At 41.4% G+C, this 22,732-nt stretch overlaps 1 protein-coding gene and 1 pseudogene across 8 annotated transcripts in view; one reads left to right on the forward strand and one right to left on the reverse strand.

The window, feature by feature from the left end:
- Tmem50b (transmembrane protein 50B) overlaps positions 1-22,732 on the forward strand; it is a 55,857-nt gene that overhangs the window by 27,851 nt on the left and 5,274 nt on the right. For 2 of the 8 annotated variants that reach the window (XM_004842311.4, XM_087212769.1), the window contains 3 exons: positions 825-917; positions 6,750-6,807; positions 10,326-12,297. In XM_004842311.4, the coding sequence (XP_004842368.1) occupies positions 825-917; positions 6,750-6,807; positions 10,326-10,371 (197 nt within the window). In that variant the 3' untranslated portion in view covers positions 10,372-12,297. Of the gene's footprint in view, positions 1-824; positions 918-1,303; positions 2,482-5,115; positions 5,412-6,749; positions 6,808-10,325; positions 12,298-22,732 lie in introns of those variants that run through there. The other 6 variants (XM_013071307.3, XM_087212768.1, XM_021256197.2 and 3 more) reach the window with 4 other exon arrangements.
- Positions 5,220-5,907, reverse strand: LOC106009205 (E3 ubiquitin-protein ligase SIAH1-like; annotated as a pseudogene).

A 22,732-nucleotide genomic window follows, 5' to 3' on the forward strand; every position in this document is an offset into this window, starting at 1 on the left:
CGAACTCAGGACCTTTTGCTTGCAAGGCAGACAGCTGAGCTAAATCCCCGGCCCTAGGCTGCTTTCCTAAAAATGTGTTCAATTTACTTCAGGGCCCAGATGGTTACGTTATTGAGAGTCTAGAATCCTATACACTCTAGGGTTGAAGAGATGCTTCTGACTTTGAGCTTTTAAAGGGTATGTGGTACAAGTTGGCTACTTCAGCCAGAAAAGTCTGAATATACTTATGAATAATGGCCCTATTTACATCAGATTGAGCAGTGGTGTGATTTCAGAAGCTTACCATTTACTAGAAGGGGACATGTTGGTCCTTGTTCATTTGAAATCTCTTGTTCCTGCCTGATGATGATTGAAGTACATTTGGTGCTCCTTACAGAGAAATTATTTTGATAATGTGTGTAATAATGTGCTTTTTCAGTTAGCATTTAATGAACCAGTTTAGTTAAATAATTACTAATGAAGTTTGCAGAAGTTACTCAGGTACTAGTTTCTCTAGCCAGTAAAAAGGTAATTTTTTTCTTTTTCCCTGTCCAGATATGGTCTGTAACTCCATTTAGGTTTTTAAATCTTTATTCAGTTAACTGTAATACAGACATATATAAATATGTGACTATCTTTTTTTTTTGGTACCAGGGATCAAACTCGGGACCTTGTGCTTGCAAGGCAGGCGCTGGAACCACTGAGCTAAATCCCTGGCTTAATATATGACTATCTTTGACATGCATACTATATACTAGACAAACACTGTCTCTAGTGTTAAACATCCCTAAGACATTATGGAACTGCAAAACTGAGCAAAATCACAAAGCCGCTTCTTCACACAGGTGCTCGAGTTTGGCTCTTCATTGGTTTCATGCTGATGTTCGGGTCACTTATTGCTTCCATGTGGATTCTTTTTGGGGCATATGTTACCCAGAGTAAGTATGTGTTCCTGCTTTCTTTCATAGGACAGCTTCGTGTGTCTTCTGTATTTAGCTAAATCTGTTAAGTCCACCCAAAGTAAGATGTAGTGTAGTTATTAAATTAGCATGAATCTGTCCCCCTGTGTGAAAGGTCAATGGTTGGTTTTTTTTTTTTTGGTACTGGGGATCAAACTCGGGTCCTTGCGCTTGTGTAGCAGGCGTCGAAACCACTGAGCTAAATCCCTGGCCCAAGGGTCACTGGTTGTTGACACAGCCTGTCACTGTGCAGTAGAATGGCCCTGGGTGGGAGTCCCAACCACTGACAACGCCTGGACTAGAGGCTGTTTCTAGAATTTCTGACTCCTTTCTTTTTTTTTTTGGTACTGGTGATCAAACTCCAGTCCTTACGCTTTTGAGGCAGACGACAGAAGCACTGAGCTAAATCCCTGGCCCTGACTCCTTTCCTTTCCTCGCACAGCTGTGGAGCTCAAGACTGACCTGGACTACACAGCGAGACCTTGTCTCAAAAAACTGAAGAAAAAGAAAAAGTGTATAACACAGGTTTTAGTGTATTTTCAGTGTTGTGCTCCTGCTGTCACAATCAAATTTTAGGACATTTATCACCCCCAAAGAAACTCCAAACCCCTCAGGCAATCATCCCTCCCTCCCTCTCTTCCCCAGTCCTGGACAGTCACAGATATACCTTCTGCCCCTGTAGACCTGCCTATTTTGTGTAAATCACATAGGGAAATATGTTTTTGGCTCATTTTATCTCTGGCTCCAAGAAGAGTGGGATACTATCACTGATTTTCTTGGAAGATCTGTATAGGTATGGTATAAGGAAAATTTTAGGTAATTTAAGTTTCTTTGAGCAAAGAATGATTCCTTAATTGGGTAGCATCAGAAGCAAACAGGTTCAGAGAGCTTAATCAGGGCCGGGGATTTAGCTCAATGGTTCCAGCACCTGCCTTGCAAGGGCAAGGTCCCAAGTTCGATCCCCGGTACCAAAAAAAACCCCCAAAAACAGCTTGATCAGGCAGCCTGAGGAGTGGCCTATAGGCTGAGGACATTGAGCTATAGCTGGGTTTTGCCTTAGACATGGCGTGATGAGGCATTTGTCTTATTTGGAGATTGGCTGTTCACTGGCTGCCTGTGATTGGTTGAAACTCAGCTATTTCTTACAAAAAATACATTCCTAAATTAGGTTTCAGTTTGTATACACACTTAGTGAGGTTTTGCTGGAACTCAAAGTATAAAGATAGCCTCAGTCAGTGGTGTTAAATTACTTGAAGCAACACATGCCGCTTTTCAAGTTCTGAAATGAAAACGGGAGTAAGTTATTTCTGTAAGGTCTATATCTTACTGAATCTTTAAAGAACTAGAACACAGTGAGGAACTTTTTTATTGGTACCGGGGATCGAACTCGGGACCTTGTGCTTTCGAGGCAGGTGCCGGAACCACTGAGCTAAATCCCCAGCCCTGGGAAGTTCTTAATTATGCATCTCATCCTAATTCAACAGCATTGGTCATTATGTATACTTTTCTGCTTCTAAAATAAATATGTTTTTATTTCAGAGGACATTTCTAACATGTTTTAAATCTTTTACTGTACAGATTATCCTGAACTATTAATATTCATAATAGCAGTTACCATTTATATATAGGTTGAGCATCTAATCTGAAACCCAAAATGGCCCACAATTAGAAACTTTTTGAGGGCTGACATGATGCTACAAATGGGGAATTCCACACCTGATCTCATGTGATAGGTTTCAGTCAAAACATAAGAGCACTAAAAATACTGTGTAAAATCAACTTCAGGCTATGTGTATGAGGTATAAATGAAACATAATTGAATTTAGTGTTTAGACTCGGGTCACATCCCCAAGATATCTCATTATGTATATTTAGATATTCCAATATTGAAAAAAAAATGAAATCTGAAACACTTTGATCTGAAGCATTTCTAATAAGGTAGTCTATCAGTACCATTTAATGGATCAAATGGTACTGGTATTCTAAGCAGTATATATAGACATTGATTTAAGTCTCATTTTCTATGGGCTAGGTGCTATGGTGGGCCCATTTTATAGATGGGAAACTAAGCTATATTGAAATTCAAGGGATGAACAACTTGGTTTATGACCAGAATTTTAGTTTTAACATATGACCAAGGTCTTGAGTTACAGCCCAATGCCAGCTGCTTGTGCAGTTGTAAACAAAGACTCATGATGCCAGAAAAGCATATGTAAGATGCTCAAGTTTGTGGACATGATTTCGTTCAGTGCTTTATATAATCACTACAATTACTGCTATCAAAGTGCCCCCCCCCCAAGCTAGAAAAGAACCTAAGGAAGGAAGGGAGAAAGCGATCACAATAGAAAAGAAGAAAGAAAATTGTGGAGGAATATGAGATTACCATTCATGTGACCGATCTAGCTAATATGTACAGCCTGTTGAAATCTAGCATCTTGACAGTCTTACAGAGAGAAGATTTGTATAAGGAAGCTAGTGTTGCTAAAGGTGTTAATCAAATTAGTAAGTCATGATCAACAGTGTTGGACAAGGTAGAAAGGCTGTTATTATGTGGATAAACAAAAGGCAGATGGCAGGTTATAGGCTTTCTGAGGCTATACTCTATGAAAATGCTAGGGTTATAAATGTAGATCTTGTAAAGGATAATCCATCAACGAGTGATAATGGTGAAACATTTTGTGCCAGTAAGGGGTGGTTTCACAATTTAAAAGCAAGAACTGGGATTCATAGCATAACTAGGCATGGTGAATCATCCAGTGCTGATAAAAGGGCTGCTGAAAATTACATACAGCAGTTTGACATGATGACACAGAGAAATGGCTTTTGCTTTCATCAAGTCTTCAACTGTGATGAAATTGGCCTTTTCTGGAAGAAAATTCCCAGGAGAACATACATTGCTCAGGAAGAGAAGAAAATGGCAGGCCACAAGCTTGTGAAGGATAGGCTAACCTTATTGCTGCGTGCCAATGCGAGGGGTAACCTCTACAAAGGAAAAGAGTGACAGACCATGAGAAAGAGACCAGCTAGGAGCTGTAGTAGCTTTTGATAAGTCTTTCTGGTGTTTCCTTTCTGGAATTCATCTTCACAAAATAGCTGAATTTAAAATATTTCTAACGAACTGATTAATGAGGGAAAAGAAAATCTGTACTGAAGACATAAATTTTACCATAAACAATTATGCATATCAAAAAGATACACCTTAAAAAAACTACAAAAAAGTGAGAAAAAACCTGAGTTACAGAGAGTAAAATTTATTTAATGAGAAACTAGAATTAATACAAATTAATAAACACACAGACACACAATTACAGCCACATTACATACTGACTCACAAAGCGGGAAAGCAGTAGTGCAAGACTGCCGAGATGGCTTGTCAGTTAAAGAAAGGGAAACCCAGGGCAGGGGATTTAGCTCAGTGGTTCCAGTGCCTGCCTCGCAAGTGCAAAGTCCTGAGCTTGATCTTCGGTACCAAAAAAAAAAAAGGGAAAACCAAATACACATGTACCAGAAAACAAAGCAGAAAACCAATATATATATATTTTTTGGTACTGGGGATCAAACTCGGGTCCTTGCGCTTGCGTAGCAGGCGGCGAAACCGCTGAGCTAAATCCCCGGCCCAGAAAACCAATGTTTTTTAACAATACAATCAATCACAACAAACACAAAATTGAGAGTTATTTAAAAATGCTTCCTTTCTAGGGCCAGGGATTTAGCTCAGTGGTTTCGCCGCCTGCTGCGCAAGCGCAAGAACCTGAGATCGATCCCTGGTACCAAAAAAACAACAACAAAAAAACAAATAAAAATGCTTCCTTTCCTAATACAAAAGATGCCCATCTCTATATAATGTATATTATATTTTTTTCTAGTGGTTTACTATTGACTTATTTTAAAATACATTGGTGTTACCACATGCAACTGTTTCCTGTATGTATGTATGTATTTATTTGTGCTATTGGGGATTGAACCCAGAACCTTCCCACTGAGCTTCCTCTCCAGATTTTTGCCATTTTTTATTTTGAGATAGGGTGTCGTGAATTTGCTCAGTTCCCTAGATGGGACTCAAACTTGTGATCCTCCTGCCTCAGCCTCCCACAGTGCTGGGATTGTAGGAATACACCACCATACCTGGCCTATTTCCTGTATATAATAGCCTTTCTATTTACCTTCTTGTGTCTAGCTTCCAGTTACCAGAAGAGTTTCAGAATGGCAGGGCAGACTTATTCTCCGTGAAATTGAATGCAGCAGTTTTAGACACTCATCTGAAAATGTTTGATTGCTGGTTCAACACATGGAAATAGTTACATTGGTGTCTAAATTGTCATTTTCTGCAAAAAGCTGTGCAATTCTGGTGTCAAACACTAGGAATTCATAATGGCTATTACAGTTCTCATGAATAGATTGAGGATTTGCTTCCCGTGTCAGTTGCCACCTATGACCATTTAGCTCGTCAATAAAGCAAACTTTTCAACTTGATTGTGTGTTCCTGTCAGTTATATGATTTTGAAGAACTGCTCGTAACCATTGTATTTCTCCTGTTTTTCCAAATTCAACATCATATAAAAGCCAAAATGGGACTGCATCATCACCTAGTCGGCAGCACCAGGAAGATTAATGTCTGTAATGTCTGTAGCAAGAAACACTATGCCTCTCTTTGCAGAGTTGTAATGGTTTTGTGCAGATGCATCCGGTGGGGCATGCCAGCATGTGGAGAGCTTTGCCATTTACAGGAAGCATGAGGGCATGGCAGGAGTAAGGCCTAAACTCACAGAGCTCTTCGTGGTCTGCTTCTCTGTGTGGAACTTACTGCACATCCATAAGAGGCATATTTACAAAGGGAAAGTACTGGGCTGGGGATTTAGCTCAGTGGTTTTGCTGCCTGCTGCACAAGCCCAAGGACCCGAGTTCGATCCCCAGTACCAAAAAAACCAAACAAACAAAGGGAAAGTACTGCATTGGCTGCTTTCTCCATAGCCAAGTTGCAGATGGATACTAACAGATCCTGGGCAAGTCAGACAACACATAAGCTTTGGATAAAAGTTTCTACAAGCAAGATGGCCACTTTGTGGCATTGAAGAATGGGTGGCACCACGTAGTCAAAGCAGATACGACACTCAAAAAGACTGAGTTGTTGGATGCAGTTGTGCCAGTCTGGGCAGGCACTCACTGGCTTGGTAGATACTTGGAGGTACCAGCAATCTGACAGCTTGTTTCTTTTTTTTTTTTTTTTGGTACTGAGGATCGAACTCGGGACCTTGCGCTTACGAGGCAGGTGGCGGAACCACTGAGCTAAATCCCCAGCCCTGACAGTTTGTTTCTTATGAACAAAAGAGTAGATTCTTTGCACCTCCAGGTTCCCCTAGGACAGAGTGTTCCAGTGGAGACACTCAAGCTAGGCTCTGAATGTTGGGGCTTTTGCATCAGCCTCCTAGAAGCAACTTCTGACCCTGGAATTCTTAGACTTGCTTTTCTTAGCTTGTTTCTTGCCTATTTCTTTTCTTTTTTTTTTTTTGGTACCGGGAATCGAACTCGGGACCTTGCGCTTGCAAGGCAGGTGCTGGAACCACTGAGCTAAATCCCCGGCCCTTGCCTATTTCTTTATACAAAACAAAAATAATAAAATAAGAAGACCCGATAACACTTACTAACTTTTATCTAGAATGAGAACAGTCTTTTGGGAGGTGGCATTTTATTATTTCATTTTCATTATAGATGTCTTAGAGTTGATAAATAATAGTATGATGTAATATAGAGAGCATGGTCATTATGAGTAACAGGACTTCGTTACTAATTCATTTTACTTTGTATGTGCAGATACCGATGTTTATCCAGGGCTAGCTGTGTTTTTTCAAAATGCTCTTATATTTTTTAGGTAAGTTGCTTAATTTCTTAGCCATAGCTACAACATTTAAAGAAATGTCAGCTCTGTCATAAGAACAACATGTATATAGAATTAGAATGCATAGGACTTGAGAAAGTAAAAATGCCATTATTACGTAAAAGCATGTCAGACCCTCTAACTTGAGGTCATGCTATGTGTCAAAACCTCTGCTGGATGCTTTATATATGTTAGCATTCCATACATCAAATGTTGTTCCTGTTTTATTATGAGGAAATCAGGCTGAGAACTTATGTAAGGCTACTGTGCAGGACAGGGTTGCTTTCAGTGCCTGCGCATTGTTAGAAAAATGTATCATGTACCTCTGTTAAAAAAAAGACAGAATTAATGCATTATATGTACACTATATATAAAACTTTGTAGGACTTGAGTTTGAGTTTTCTGATTGGATTTTTAAGATAAGTGTAAAAATAAACCAATATTAAAAGTATTGCTTAGGGGAAATCTTCTAGAATCCCCTCAAACTGAATCCTACCTTCCAGTGCTGGCAACCTCTGAGAGCTTTCAGTGATATACACAGCTCTGCTGTGGCATGTGTGCCACAGGCTCACACCCTGCTATATTCTCTGCTTTTCAGAATGATTATCATTTAGGTATCTACTTAGAAAACATATCCTTCCCCCCAAATCATTAAGCTATAACCCATTAAGAACTATATTTTTTATAACTAGTGTTAAGCAACATGATTATGACATACTGTGGTTTCTTCTATCTTCTGCTGGGGTTCATTGAGTTTCTTGGTTCTATGAGTTTATAGTTTTCATCAAATTTGAGCTGTTTTTTCCACCATTATTTCATCAGATTATTTTCTGTCCATCTTGCCCTTCTTCTGAGAGTCCAGGGATATCTATATATGTGATATATATATATGATATATATATGATATATATATGGTATATATGTGATATATATATGATATGTATATATGGTATATGGCTGCTTCTTTGCAGTTAATCTAGAAGAAAGGGTCTTGCTATTCTGGGCAGGCTGGGCTCAAACTTGTGGGCTCCAGTGATCCTCCTGCTTCAGCTTCCTCAGTGGCTGGGGTTACAGGTGCATCCCACTGTGCCCAGCTTCTGTATTAGGTTTCTTGAAATTGCTCACAGTTTCCTAATGCTCAGGTCTGTCTCCTCTCTCTTCCCCTCCGCTCTCTTCCTTCCTTCCTTCCCTCTCCTCTTTCATTTGTATTTTTTTAAAGTTTCTGTTGTTTTTTCTCTTGCATTTCAGTTTGGATAGTTTCTATTGGTGTGTCTTTAAGTTCACTGATCTCTACTTCAGCAGTATCTTACCTATCTCGTCTAATGAATTTTTCATCTCAGACGTTGTATTTTTCCTATCTAGAAGTTGACTTGGGTCTTTATGTTTTCCATGTCTCTCCTTAATGTTCCTACTTCTGCCTTCTCTTGATCATACTGAGTATGTTTATAACTATTTCAGTGTCTTTGTCTAACAGTCTGTGTCGTTTCTGGGTTTGTGTCTGCTGATCATTCCAGCTTTGTGTATTCTTCATTTTGGATGTATTTCCCTCATTTGCTGCTTTGTATGTAGTTCGTTCGGGCTGGGACTTTTGGTATTCTGTTAAATGTTGTTAGCTTTGTTCTGGGATGCAGGTAGGACACTTGGAAACAGTTTGATCCTGCCAAGTCATGTTTCTAAGCTTTGTTGGGCAGACCAGAGCAGCTGTAATGTAGGACTAATTTGTCCCCTTCCTAAGATAATAATACAACATCCCGCTGAGCATTCTTCCCGTTTCTCTGATGCTCCATGCATTCTGAGGTTTCTCCACTCTGTTTGGGAAACTACACTTTCCAGCTCTGCAGGAGTTTTGGGAACCCTTCCCAGTGCCTTGTGTAGCTTCTCCATGGGCATCATCTGATCAAAACTCTGAAAATTCCAGGGCACTTCCTGTGGGTCTCCTGCCCTCCTGCAGAGCTTTCTCTGCTCTCTCGGCTCTGAGCTTCCTGAGCTTTCAACTCAGGGAGAGCTATTTGTGCTTGCTCTTACTACTTTGTGGCCCAGACACTCCTGACTCTGAAAGATGTTCGATTATCTGCTCTCTTGAGGTTGTCTATCTGGCCATGTGACTGACAGCCTTCTGAGGATGCAGGAAGTTTTCAGATGACACTTTGGGCAATCGAGATTACATTGGAGTTCAGATTCAGCTCTTTCTGATGGTGGATGGACCCATACAGATAACTAACTCCTGGATGAACAGAAACCTTGTGTGTCCTAAGGCCTGTGCTCAGGTGGACAACACAGCTGCACTGACTGTCCCACGAGAGGCTGGCAGGGTGACAGGCTGAGCCTGTCCTCAGCACCACATGCAGCACCTAGGCAGAGCTGCTCCTGGTCTCTGTCGCTTCCCGTCTGTTCCCTTTGCAAGCTAGCCCTCCATTTCTTGATCACTACTTGAACTTTCTTTTTTTTTTGGTGCCGGGGATCGAACTTGGGTCCTTGCGCTTGCACAGCAGGCGGCAAAACCACTGAGCTAAATACGCAGCCCTACTTGAACTTTCTTAAGGCTCTATTCTAAGCTGTCTTGACTCATTTTTTTTCCTCTCCAGGTATGTGCATTTATGCTTAGGACTTCACTGCTTAAGTGCTAATGAGTTACAGATGTGTTTCCAGGTTAACTCCATATCCAGATTTCTACTTCACATCCCTTCTTGGGTTGTTGACATTTCAAATCCAACATACTCAGCATGCCCACAAGTTGCCTCATGGTCCGGTGTCCCTTCTGCCTAGCCCTCCCTTTGCTGAGATAATTCCCACTCTTCTTTCTGGTGCTGCTCAGTTACCACTTCCTCAGGAAAGCTTTTCTTGACCTCTAACTTGGTCAGGTCCTTATTTTTCACTCTTTTATAGCACTTCCTTTTTTTTTTTTTTTAATAGCACTTTCTTTTTGCAGTTGGGTTTTTACATGTATTTGATTGTCTCCGTCACTGGCCTCTGAACTCTTATTAGGGAACTCTTTTTGTTCGTTTTGACTCAGTCACATCTCAGCACTTAGCCAGGGGTTTCTCATATATCCCGTGTTTGCCACACAATAAATATTTGTTTTTTGGGGGGCTTTTTGGGTGCTGGGGATCGAACTTGGGTCCTTGTGCTTGCACAGCAGGCGATGAAACCACTGAGCTAAATCCCCAGCCCACAATAAATATTTGTTATAGGAATGAAGAGATGCAGTCTGGTCTATTTTAGGATGCTTCAGTAATTGTAGTTCAGATACAGTCAGCTCTAATGCTTTGCTACCATGAAAAATGTCTCTTTACCTTACAAGTTTTCTAAGTGTCTTAAGTTTTAAGCAGGAATATTTAATTAAGCTCAGCCATCCTGGCATTACAAAACAAGCAAATTCAGACAACACCACCATGACCTTTCATTTAATTGTAATGAAGGGATCAGTGAGGTACCTGTCAAAGTATATTTAGGAAATGAATTGTGTGACTTTTTCATGTTTTTCCTCATGATTTATACTCATATCTTTCTAGCACTCTGATCTACAAATTTGGAAGAACCGAAGAGCTCTGGACCTGAGATCACTTCTTTTTTTTTTTTTTTGGTACCGGGGATCGAACTCAGGTCCTTGCGCTTACACAGCAGGTGGCGAAACCACTGAGCTAAATCCCCGGCCTCCTGAGATCACTTCTTAAATCACATTTTCCTTTTGTTATAGTCTATTTGTAGATGAGGCCCCTCCCGCGCCCCCATCGAACTCAGGACCTTGCACTTGTCAGGCAGGCGAGGCGCCACTGAGCTATATCCCGGGCTTAGATAAGCTTTTATCTCTCGATATAATTTACACATTGCCAAATGTATAAATAGATTGTACATTAAATGTTTTTGTTTCTTTACATTTTTATGCCCTGAGTTCTGAAATAGGTTTATGAAATGTCCTTTTTTCATTGACTAGACTGTTAATATATACGTAATACAAGACTACGGATTGGATGATGACTATCAGTTTTTTATTCATAAGACACAAAGCTTGATCTGTTCCCTGAGCCAGGGTTGTGTCACCGTGTCATTTCAGAGCTAAATACTGTCTCAGTGTCTCTAATTCCTGAAGATGTACAAAAAGGTATCTCTGTATACCTGGGATAAGTGCTAAGCCACTTAAAAAGTTATTTCTGCAAGTTGTAATTTATTTTGGCTTAAAATGAGATTTTTTAAAGGAAAATGTTTGTTCTTCTGTATTAAAGAAGTCGACTTTTATGTGAAGATTTAAAAAATACCCACAGGATTAGTTTGAAAGCCTCTTTTAAATAGATTTCCTCTGCTGTGACTTCATTTGAGAAGGGATAATACATGATCGAATAAACTCAGTTTTTATGATTAATGTAAAAAGACTGTAAGGCTGCTCAGCATTGAGCTTCCCATAAAAGCACCTTCGGCGGCCTGCTGGGTTCTCTTTTGACGCACCTGCTATTGTCTGGCATTACACAGTTGTGTGGCAAGCAAGTCTGAGATGACTGCAGTTTAGAAGTATGAACCACATAACAGTGGAATAGTTGAAAGATAAAGCACTTCTTCCGAACGGAATTAAGACTTAGTAAAAATTAATCGTTTCAACCACTTAGTTACTGACTGCAAGTCTCTCTGCTGTAGCTCTGAAGCTTTGAACAGTTGCTGCAAAATATATCTTTGAAATTTCGCACTCCAATCCAAAACTTCTTTGACCTAGTCTGAAATACTGTATTTGCACTGTGTGTATTGTGGGCCTTTATTGCTACTTTTGCTTTCCTTTGTTATAAAGATTTTGTGTTGCACTTTTTTCCTCAGAGGGATTTTATAGAGCCTTTTGTCCTAAAATGGGATAATATCAGTAGTAGTATATGCAACTTCTAATGCAAGCCTTATTCTGCATATCTTCTCTCTGAGAGGACTTACTGTGCGCAGAGTACAAAGCAGTTGTGGAAAGCTGTGCCTTTGTCTAGATACTATCTTGTTCATTACTTGTTTTTTTCTCAAAATGTTAGTGAGCTGTGTCTTGCTTCGAACAAATTTTGAGACTACTTGTTTGGACTCTTATAACCTGTTGCAATATATATTACCTGTCACACATTCTAATATTGTTAAGTGTTTGGAAAAATTAACCATAAAAATGGATTTGCTGTTCACTTTTTAATTATTCAAGTACATTGATCAAACAAGCAGTTCATCTTTATTTAAAAAAGGAGAAATACAGTAATATACTCAAACTTTAAAATACCAGTGTAAAGGTGTATGAAGGGTATCCCTAAAAAAAAGAGGGGTATCCCTGAAGACCGACTGAAAATGATTTTCTTTTCTATTCTCACCTCTGACATGAATGTTTTCTTACTGTAAGCAAATCAATTAATTTTCTCAATTTATTTTCCATTTAAATAAGAGCAATTGGTATCCACTCTTAGAGGTATTGTGAGTTGGTAGACTTCATAACTACGTGTGATTCTCTTAATAAAGGTCTCACTGTTAAATTCAGTGGTTGTTGAATGAATGTCTTTTATGTGTGATCAATATTACCACTATATTCTGTTGTATTTCTTAAGATCCATGTTATATTCCTTGTGTTATTGTCACTGATGAGAAAATAGGCTGGATCTTTCCATTATATATATTTTTCTCTATAAATAAGACCTCAGCATGCATTAACATAATGAATTTTGAAGGCTATAAAAGATGAATGATACCAAACCATGTCAAGCATTCCAAGAGTGTTTGATGTTGATGCACGATTCCCGCCTGTTTGATGTAGGTGTATTGAACTCATGTTTCCTTGATGGAAGAAATATTTCTGTGTCAGCTCAGGAACATTTTTCATTGCTTTATAGATTTAGTTACTTCATATGAATCTCTGCCAGTCGTATAAATTTATCCCTGTTCTTTCATACTGAACTGTCATCACTCATTTTGATTCTTCTTAGAGTTTGGGGCTACTTTTAGGTATTTTAATCTCAAGCAACAACCTGTTAGGCCCTGGAGGAGAGTATCTGAGGCTAACTTTCTTCTATAAACAGTTAGTTGCATTTTGTTGTTACAAGTACTCCAGCCTGTGCAGTTTTTTCATACCAGTCTCTTCATGTCATTTGTTCAGATAAGAAAGATTAGAAATTGAAATAGAGGGCCGGGGATTTAGCTCAGTGGTTCTGCCGCCTGCTGCGCAAGCGCAAGGACCCGAGTTCGATCTCGGGTACCAAAAAAAAAAAAATTGAAATAGAAGCTATTTGAAGTAGAAATAATAATTATTAGTAGTAATTCGTGCTGGGGATTGAACCTAGAGCTTTACACTTGGTAAGCACATACCCTTCCACTGAGTTACATCTCTAGCCTAGTAATGCTAGACACTACACCACCAGCTGATAAAGACAAGAAACAAGATTTAGAGAGAACTGGGTCTTGGGCTGATAAATGCTGCTCTGGGCAGCAAAGACAAGGGGCGCCAAGTGTGCCCATTTTATTGACTCCAAGTGTGGGAAGGTAAGAAAGGTATCCTTTGAAGACATTTAGCAGGACAGTGTGAAGTGTCCAGAAGGATCTGGCTGGAAGCATCTGGTGATGGCTGATAATGCAGGCAGAAATATCTGATATGCAGGCAGGGATATCTGATATGCCGACAGGTATGTAAAGGAGGAAGGCACTGCTTGTCTTGCTTGGAGAGATCAAAGGGTGCTGAGACTGGGTTGCAGTTAACCATCAACCCATCAGGTCAGTGACAAAGCATAATTCAGGGGAAGGGATTTGGTTGGAGCCAGGTTGACCTTAGCCGGAAGTGAACTCAGCTGAGCCCTGCTATTTCACAGATTTAGTTTCAATAGCAGCCATTATCAAAGGAGCAATGCTGGCCCAACGCTGCTATCTGACATGTCCATTTGGGTCATATAAAGCTTCAGTCAAACTCCTAAGATAAAACAATAAAGCAGAATTATGGAAGAGCAAGAGCAGGCATCTCTGCCTGCTAGTACTAGGCAGAGTTGCCTGCTAAACCATATAAGTCACTCAGTAGATTTTTTTCCCCCTGATTTCTGGCTGAAAATGAATAGCCTATTGTGATTGATAGGTGTAATGCTTTCCTGAAGAATCACTGAAGAAAATCAGGACATGTTTATTTGATCCTGTAGTCGTTTTTCATTTGTAGGGAATTGTGGAGGGAATTTTTCACAGCCCATCCTCATTTTCTTGGAAATAGTCTTATACAGGTCAGGGATTTAGCTCAGTGGTTCCGCCACCTGCCTCACAAGCGCAAGGTCCTGAGTTCGATCTCCGGTACCAAAAAAAAAAAAAAAAAGTCTTATATTTCCATTTTATAAAAAATGAACTAATTTGTGTGCTAACTGATTGAAGAATCTTTACTTACTCTCTCACCCCATGAATTTATTTTAAAAAATTTTACTTTTTATTGACAAATATTGAAAAATTATCCATGGGGTACAAAGCAGTTATGCTTTTCATCTACAATGTGAAGTGATTGAATTAATCCAATTAACATGTCCATCACTTCAACTATCCCCTGAATTTCATTATTACCAAGCCCAAAGTATTTTGTCCTCTCTCTTCTTTTCCACCCCCGCCCCCCCCAAACTGGAAATCTTTCCAGATGAGTCAATTCCTGTTATTCTGAGTAGGTTGGTTCAGTAAAGTTGTGGTGACCACTAAATTAGAGAATACTGAAGCATTGTCTCTAGGGGGAAGGACAAGGTCAGCCTCCTGAGAGCCCGTAATCTCAATGTTGTCCTCGACTGATCAGTACTGACCTTGCTTTATGTGTATTTGTGCTTTAGGACATCTTGTTTAGCATTGATCCTGGGTCCAACAGCAATATAACTCATGCTCAGTGAAACTTCTGGAATAGATCTCCCCCCATGGCATATCACATCCTTCTTGTGTTTAGGGACAGTACTTCAGCACTTGGAGGCCATTTTAAACTGAAATCACCAATGGAAAGAACAAAAGTGTGAAAAATTTACTAAATTGACTCTTTTTTTTTTGGTACTGGGGATCAAACTTGGGTCCTTGTGCTTGCGGGACAACCGGCTGAAGCACTGAACTAAATCCCCGGCCCAGTGAATGGACTATTAAGGATACTTGTTGACAATATGAGAGCTGAAACAAGGCTGAGAGTTGCCTTGCATGCGCCTCACCTGTCAGGTGACTGAAATTACTCTTTGTACATGTTCTCAAATGATCAGAAAATCCCCTCCAGTCTTGGTTCTGAGGTTACAAATATTAGCAAGTGGGTGAACTTACAGATACACAATCTGAATAATGAAGATGTCGTGTAGCTAAGGAGCTCCTAGTGACTTTTCCTTTAACAAGTTATTTTTTCATCCCTATTATGGCACATCATTTTGTCACCTGCTAGTGTTGGTCTTTAGCCACGTCAGATGGAAATCAGACTCAGGCTGGTTCTTCAACCACTTCATTGCTGATGGCCATCACCATTGTCCCCATACAGGCTTCCCAGACATTAGCAGTAGGCTGAGGGCTCTTTTGCTCTATTTATGTAGAAATCTCAAATTGGCAAAGTATAGCTGTTTTGTTGTTGACAGTCCTGAGCTTTGAATGCTATGGCTATCAGCTCTTAGGGTTGGCAGCTTTCTTTGCCACTGAGAGCCAGCAGGTGCCAATAGGCCTCTAGCACTCTGTTCTGGCCACCACAAAAGGTGACTCCCAACAATTTTCCCTTGCTCTGTTGTTCTCTGTTGCTAGCTGCATTCAGTGGTAGCAGCCCTGGCTGCTGGCTGCTTTTGGCAACCCTGTTCTTCCATGCACTCAGCTTTGGTGTTGCCAGCTCCTAGTGTACCACCTCAGTGTTCTGTACTTGAGATAGAAATGCCAAATAGGGAAACATATGCCATCCAGAAGAGGTTTTATTAAGACTTATGTGGCAGGGCTGGGGATTTAGCTCAGTGGTTTTGCTGCCTACTGTGCAAGCGCAAGGACCCAAGTTTGATCCCTGGTACCAAAAAAAAAAGAAAAAATAAAAAGACATGTGGCAGCACAAGGGATGTCTTAGTTATTTTTCTCATTGCTGAGATAAAATATCTGACACCCGATGTTTGTTTTTTAAAATTTTTTTTGGTACCGGGGATTGAACTCAGGTTCTTGCACTTTCGAGCCTGGTGGTGGAACTACTGAGCTAAATCCCCAGTCCATTTGACACCGAATGTTAAAGGAGGAAAGGTTTATTCGGCTCACAGTCTGTGGAGGTTTCAGTCCATAGTCAGCTGGCTCCAAGGCAGGGTGGCATGGCTAAGGGGCATCACAGAGGAGAAACAGTTCATGGCAAAGCAGGGCAGGCAGAAGGCAGCTGCAGTGAAGTAGCAACCAGCAAACAATAATAGCAGCTTCTTTCTTCCCCTTTTCTATTCTTTTCTAGGCTACCGGGTTTAGGGTGGGCACCAGACCAATCAGTGGATGGATTTAATAATCACACCCTTAATCCCAGCATCACACATTCAAGGTCCAGTCACCTCTGAAAAAGCCCCACCTATGACTGCATGAGGCTTTGAGGGGACATCCAGACACAAACCATAGCAAGGTGTAATAGTGCACAAACTAACCTGCTAAGGGTTTGGGAAAGTTGCTTATATAGAGAAAAAGGTGCACTCATGCATGCATGTTGACAGATATTCTGTTTGATCATGGGTAGAGGAGGGGCCACTTGAGGACCTAATGGAGACAAAATGTAGGACACAGAGGGGCAGAGTCATCCAGAGATGCAGGGTGGAGTCATCTGGGATAGATTCATGTCTGAGGCCTGCTGCAGCCAAAGCAAATGTCTCCTGGTGCAGCTATGGGCATGATGTAGCTGAGCTGGCTGCAAGGTGTTTGGGGCAGCTGGGGAAGAAAAAATGTTTCTTGAGCTTCAGACTCACCTGTCTCAATTTCTTCTTTCAATATTGGCAGTTTAATCACCTCTCTGTAGGGCTTCGTTTGAGGATTCTTTTCCTGCTGAACTGAGAACTCTGTGTCCTGCATTTTGTCTCCTGTCATTCTCACAATTGACAGGCAGAAATTGGGCTGAACTAGGCCGAAACACGCCCCCCCCCTTCTGTTTTCTTTTCCTTAGAGCTCTGTAAAGTGTGCACTGTGTGTTTTGGGAGGGAGGGGCCAAATCTGTAGTGTTTTCTGTATTTGAGACTTGGAAATTTATCTCCGAGAACACTGAGAAATGTACTTTGGGGAAACTGCTGTCGTGATGGCTTTAGGAGAATGGATAGAATGTGGGAAGTTAACAAAGGACAGGATGTGTTCAGGTGCGGCTGTTGCTGGCATTGGTCTATGGCCAGCCTCATGCTGAGGAGTAAAAATGGTGATGGGGGGACAGTAGGAGAGTAATACTTCCATTGCCTGGTTATTGTTCTGGTTTGTAGTTAGGGTTCTGGGTGGATGGGGTGTGTGGATTATGTTTAGGCTAGTTTACTTCTGTTTCACCCTAGCTCTGCGGCTTGCCAGCAGTGTGACCAGAGGCTGTTTCCCTATCTAGAAGAGTGTTTGAGAATTAACCCAAGGAAATGCTGAGCACAGTTCCTGGGCCCCTCTTACCTTCCTTCCCTGATGCTTCACAGTGGGCATTTTCCTCTTCCTCTGAGTGCTTTTTAGCTTTTTGTCACAAGGTGGCGTGCAGGTGAAGAATAACAGGGCCAGGGATTTAGCTCAGTGGTTCCACCACCTGCCTTGCAAGCGCAAGGACCCGAGTTTGATCCCCAGTACAAAAAAGAAAAAAGAATAACAAAGTCCCCAGTCTGTTGGTTTGTTTTGTTTTGAGTCTGATTATTTTGTAGCTTCTTTATCACAGCTTTCATTTTTTCCCTTAAGAGTCCAGATGAACATAACATGCCTCAATTATTTTAGCTGTCACAAGTAGGATATTTTAATTTCTACAGGTAAGTGTGGCAGGACAGGTCATTTAAACCCTTGTGGATTATTCCAGTGTAAAGAGCAGTGTTTTTTGATTTGGGGAGCAATTTAGCCTTTTCCCCATCCCCAGAAGTCTGTACTGAAAACCAGGGAGCACTCTGAAAGAGATGTAAATAGGGCTTATTTTCAGCTGTTTCATACCAAATGTCCAAAAAACATCATTGTGGTTATTTTTTTTCTTTTTTAGCTAATGTCTTGCTATGCAGTTCAGGCTGACCTTGGGCTCACTACATAGCCCACGCTGACCTTGACCTTGTAATCCTCCTGCCTCTGCCTCCCAAAGGCCTAGGATTATAGATGTGTGCCACCACACTCAGCTGATTAACTTTTTATTTGGAAATAAATTCAGACTTATAGGAAAGTTACCAAAAATCATTTTTTTTCTATATAGCCTTTGAATTTCCCAAATGTTAACACTTTACCATATTTACTTTGGCATTTTTTGAAAGGCTTATCAATATGTTGCAGACCAATGCTTCTTTACCCTGAGTGTTTCTGTGTATGTTACTTGAGTATAACTGCATTGCAATGCCCCAAACAGAAAATGAACATTAATGCAGTACTTTTCCATGTGCCCCAACTGATGTGCTTGGTAGTAAAAAAAAAATATTTTCTGTTCCTGGATGCAATCTTTGATCACACATTGCATTTAGTTGTCACGTCCTTTTAGTGCCTCTTCAATCTGGAACAATTCTTCCTACTTCTTTTGTGACAAGACATCTGGACTTTCAGTGCTTTATAAATCAGGATTACTAGCAGTTGAGTGTGCTTGTATTTTGTGTAGGTAAGCAGCATCCTTAGTGTTGTGCAGTACACAGCTTATCAGAATGGACTCATGGCCCGACTACTGCTGTTCTGGATCTTTTTAGTGGCATATGGCTGGCCAGATGAGAAATCTTTGGGGGACACTTGAATGTATCTACAGTTGCACTACAGTTCACAGCAATATTTCAGAAAGGAAATAATCAAGAAACAAATTGGTTTAATTAATTAATTATAATTGCATTTTGTGGCAGCAGAATTTTGGACCTGCCCATGCACAAGGATCTTACGGTCCTGCTGCTAAGAAGCAAGGTCCTGATGCACCAAGGACTCGGCCCCCAACTCCTTGGTCCTTGGTTCTTTGTGCCTTTGCTGAAAGATTTCAGTCACGAGCTATAGGTGGCCATGCAGAGGTATAAGTAGAGTTTATTGTAAAGCACAAATAGAGCAATTTTCACCTTTAAGCACGGAGGCAGGCAGTGACACACAAACATCTGCACCAAGCACAAGTTCAGAACTTTTTATGGACACAGAAGTTACTCCTGGGGTTCAGGGAGCTGTGTGATGATGACGCTCAATGACATTTTCCTTAGAGGTTACTTTATCTCAAAAATGTCTTTCTTGTTTTTTCCAGGTGGTCTGTGTTCTCTCAGGGGCCATAATCATAGAAGAAACTTAGGAAAGAGTCAGGTCTCAGCACAAGGAGGGAGGGTTTTTAAAGAATGGTGCCCTTTCTGATCACCAGGTGAAGGCCAGGTTACCTGGGAGTGCTGTATGCCTTGTTTTGGGAAAGACCGCCAGGGGCCTAGCTATCTGAAGGGTCGTGCAGACCGAGTAACCTTGAAATGTCAGTGCTCAGCAGGATGGCTTTGGGTCTAAGACGTAATATTTATCACACACTGGTCTTGTTTCTTTACTTAACTATGGCTGGCAAAGTGTGATATTTTGGACGTTTCTCCCTTCCCTTTGTCCCTCAGGCCCACTAATGTCTACCTGCCCAGCAGTCCCCCACACTCACTGGCTCTTATGCTGCTGAATTCTCATGTTTTGTTTTGTTTTTTTGACACAGAGTTTCACCATGTAGTTCAGGCTGGCCTTGAACATGTCCTGATCTCCTTGCCTCAATCTCCTCAGTGCTGAGATTACAGGAATGCAACACTACGCCCAGCAAACTCTTAGGCTTTTTGAATACAAAAATATACTTATCCGCAGAGAATATAGCATATACATATATTCACACTAAGGCAGAAGTGAAACATTGAATAAGTATTTATATGTATTATACTTGCTTTTCATGCTGTTATTTAATTTAAGGAAAATAGTTAATATCTTTTGATAGTGACTTTTTTATGAATATGTTGTAATTAGACATATGTACGTAAAGTAACCCTGGAGGAGTCTGTTTCTCCTTTGCCCTGTGGTGTTTTTTTTTTTAGACAAGGTCTCTGCATTCCACGCTGGCCTCAAACTCCTGATAATCCTCCTCCCTCAGCCTCCTGAATGGTGGGATTACAGCCATGCACCATCATGTTTGGCCTGCCACCCATCTTTGATACTTTAGGACTCCTGAGTGGCCAGTGCTGCTATCTTTCTGTCACCAGACAGGGTCTGAGGAGTTCCCAAAAGAGAAGATGGGGAACTTCCACTTACCCCACCAGCAAGTTAGGTGACTCCTAGCATAGAAAAAGCATTTCTGAGACTTGTTAGTAGTAGGCACAGAAAAGATTTAGAAAAGAAGGCACACACTTCGGAGTGTGAGTATTCAGAAAATGACGTGGGTCAGGCCAGGAATGGCTACTTATGTGGTTTTGGGTGTCTCCAAAATGGCGATCCACTGTCTGCCAGGCCACCCACCTAGCATGCAGGTGAGAACTCGATCATTTAACTGTGTCGGAGGCTGCGATCTGCTGCCCACTACTCCTGCACCCTGAGCGCGGAGGTCTGCAGGAGAAGTGAACTTACCGTGAGAGGCTCTGGAAGAGCTTTAGGAGTTTTGTTGTCATTTTTGTTGTTGTTGTTTTGTTTTTAGTTTCCTGGATGGGAAAAAAGGCTTGAATAACTTTTGTATCTGGAAGCTGCAGTTTTTCTAAAAGCACAATCGATTTTCCTTGCCTCCTTTCTGCCTATGTTTATTTCTGCTATCCCCCCTCATCTTCACAGTGGGATGGCTTTTAGGCCACATCATGCTCAGGTCTGGAGTGCTGGTGAGGTGCCCTGAGCAGATCTCTCTCCCGAGCAGCAGTGTGACTGTCCCCAGGCCTCACAAGTGCAGCCAGCTCTGCCCTCCCAGGGGCTGAGAGCTCAGCAGGGAGGAGGAAGCCAGTTCTACTTCTGCAGACAGCCTGGCCTTCCTCCCTCAGCCAGGGGCATGGAGGTCCCGCTGAATCATAGAAAACACTGGATGGAGCCTTATTTCTCACCAAGCAGGAAGGATGGTTAGGATGTTCTCATCTCAGATTCAGGCTGTTTGGCAGACAGTGAATATCCTTTGGAGTGCCCCAGGGCGCCTTAAAGTGCTATGTGACTACATAGTGACTTTGTACTTAAAACCGTGGACAGAGAAGTGATTTAAAATGAAAAGCTAGGCATGGTGGTGCACACCTGTCATCCCAGTGCTTGGGAGGCTGAGGCAGGAGGATTGTTGGGAGTTTGAGGATAGCCTGGACTACATTAGCAAGACTCTGTCTCAAAAAAAAAATTTTTTTTTTTAAATTAAAGTCATACAAGTGTATGACCGAAGCTGTTTCACATACAAAGGGAGAGGGAGAGAGCAGCACCACATCAGGTGGTGTCCTGCAGACAGAAATCTCCCTTTTCTGTCCCTGCCACACCTCCAGTTCCTGCCTGGGGCCTTCTCTCCTCTGAAAGCCTCTGTCCTTCACCCTCTGGGCCTCAGCACTTCCTGTATGATGTGAGCTCACCCCAAGGATTTATCTTCAAGGACACCAGTGTCTGAGGGCCAGGGATTTAGCTCAGTGGTTCTGCTGCCTACCTCTCAAGCACAAGGTCCCGAGTTCGATCTCTGGTACTGGGGAAAACAAAAAGGACACCAGTGTCTGATCTTCACCGGTGTGCACCATACAATGCTAGGTGATGCCGCTCATAGAGCAGGCACAGGAAATGTGTCTGTTTACTTAAAATTTGTAGCACTTGGAAATAGTGTTTTGGAGGTAGGGGACTTTATCTTATTCACACACAAATTCCGTATGGGCTACACGTGGCCTCAGTCCAGCTAGCTACATCCCCTCCGGGTGAGCAACTCTTCCCATAGAGCTCCCTCCTCCACTTTTGTGCGTCCTCCTACACTCTACCCAGCCTTCCCTTGTGCATGGTCCAGTGTGCTTTGTAGAGTGAAGTGTCCTCCTCCTGTCGCTTATGACCCAGACCTCCCTGTGAGTGTGTGGGCCTGCTGTAATTCATAACCCTAAACAACAGGGGTGGATCTCTCTGCAGCCCTGCAATGAGCCGTTCATTGACCAGACTGGGGTCAGCAGCTCTTTCCATAAACAGGCAGGTAGCAGCTATTTTAGGGTTTGTGGCCAGACAGTCTCTGTTCCAACTGAATTCCGCCTTGTCTTGCAAAAGCAGCTGTAGACAATAAGTACAAACAAATGAAACTCACTGGGTTCCAATAAAACTTCAGGATGTTGAAATTTAAATTTCATTTTTTTTTTTTTTGGTACTGTGGATTGAACTTGGGACCTTGTGTTTGTGAGGCAGGCAGCAGAACCACTGAGCTAAATCCCCAGCCCCATTTTTTTGATTTTTAGAAATATTTTACTACAAAATAATTTTAAACTACTAAAAAAGGTTCTCAAAATATAACTTGTGGCAAGGTAGTTTTAACATTATAACCAATTGTAGTTATGAATTTCATATCATTTCATGTGTGATGAAATTTTTTTTCAAACAATTTAAAGATGTAAAAACTATTCTTAGCTCACAGGCTATAAAAAAATAGGGAATGGGGTGGATTTAGCCAGCCATTTATGGATTATACCCTGTTATAGATGATTAGACAATTGAACCAGGATGAGATTACAGCATGCCTGTAATCCCAGCACTTGGGGTGCTGTGGCAGGCGGGTCACCGCCAAGTTCAAGGCCGGCCTGAAGTACATAGTGAGACCCTGCCTCAGAAAAACCAACCCCCCAAAAAGGATTGCTTCCAACTCAAATCTTATTATTATACTTAGATTGACTAAAAATTAAAGTCCTAGTATTTTTAAAGCTAG

Source organism: Heterocephalus glaber, unplaced genomic scaffold, assembly GCF_053883595.1.
Source record: "Heterocephalus glaber isolate CG9 unplaced genomic scaffold, H.glaber_assembly_v1.0 deba00000122, whole genome shotgun sequence".
Taxonomy (NCBI): Eukaryota; Metazoa; Chordata; class Mammalia; order Rodentia; family Bathyergidae; genus Heterocephalus; species Heterocephalus glaber.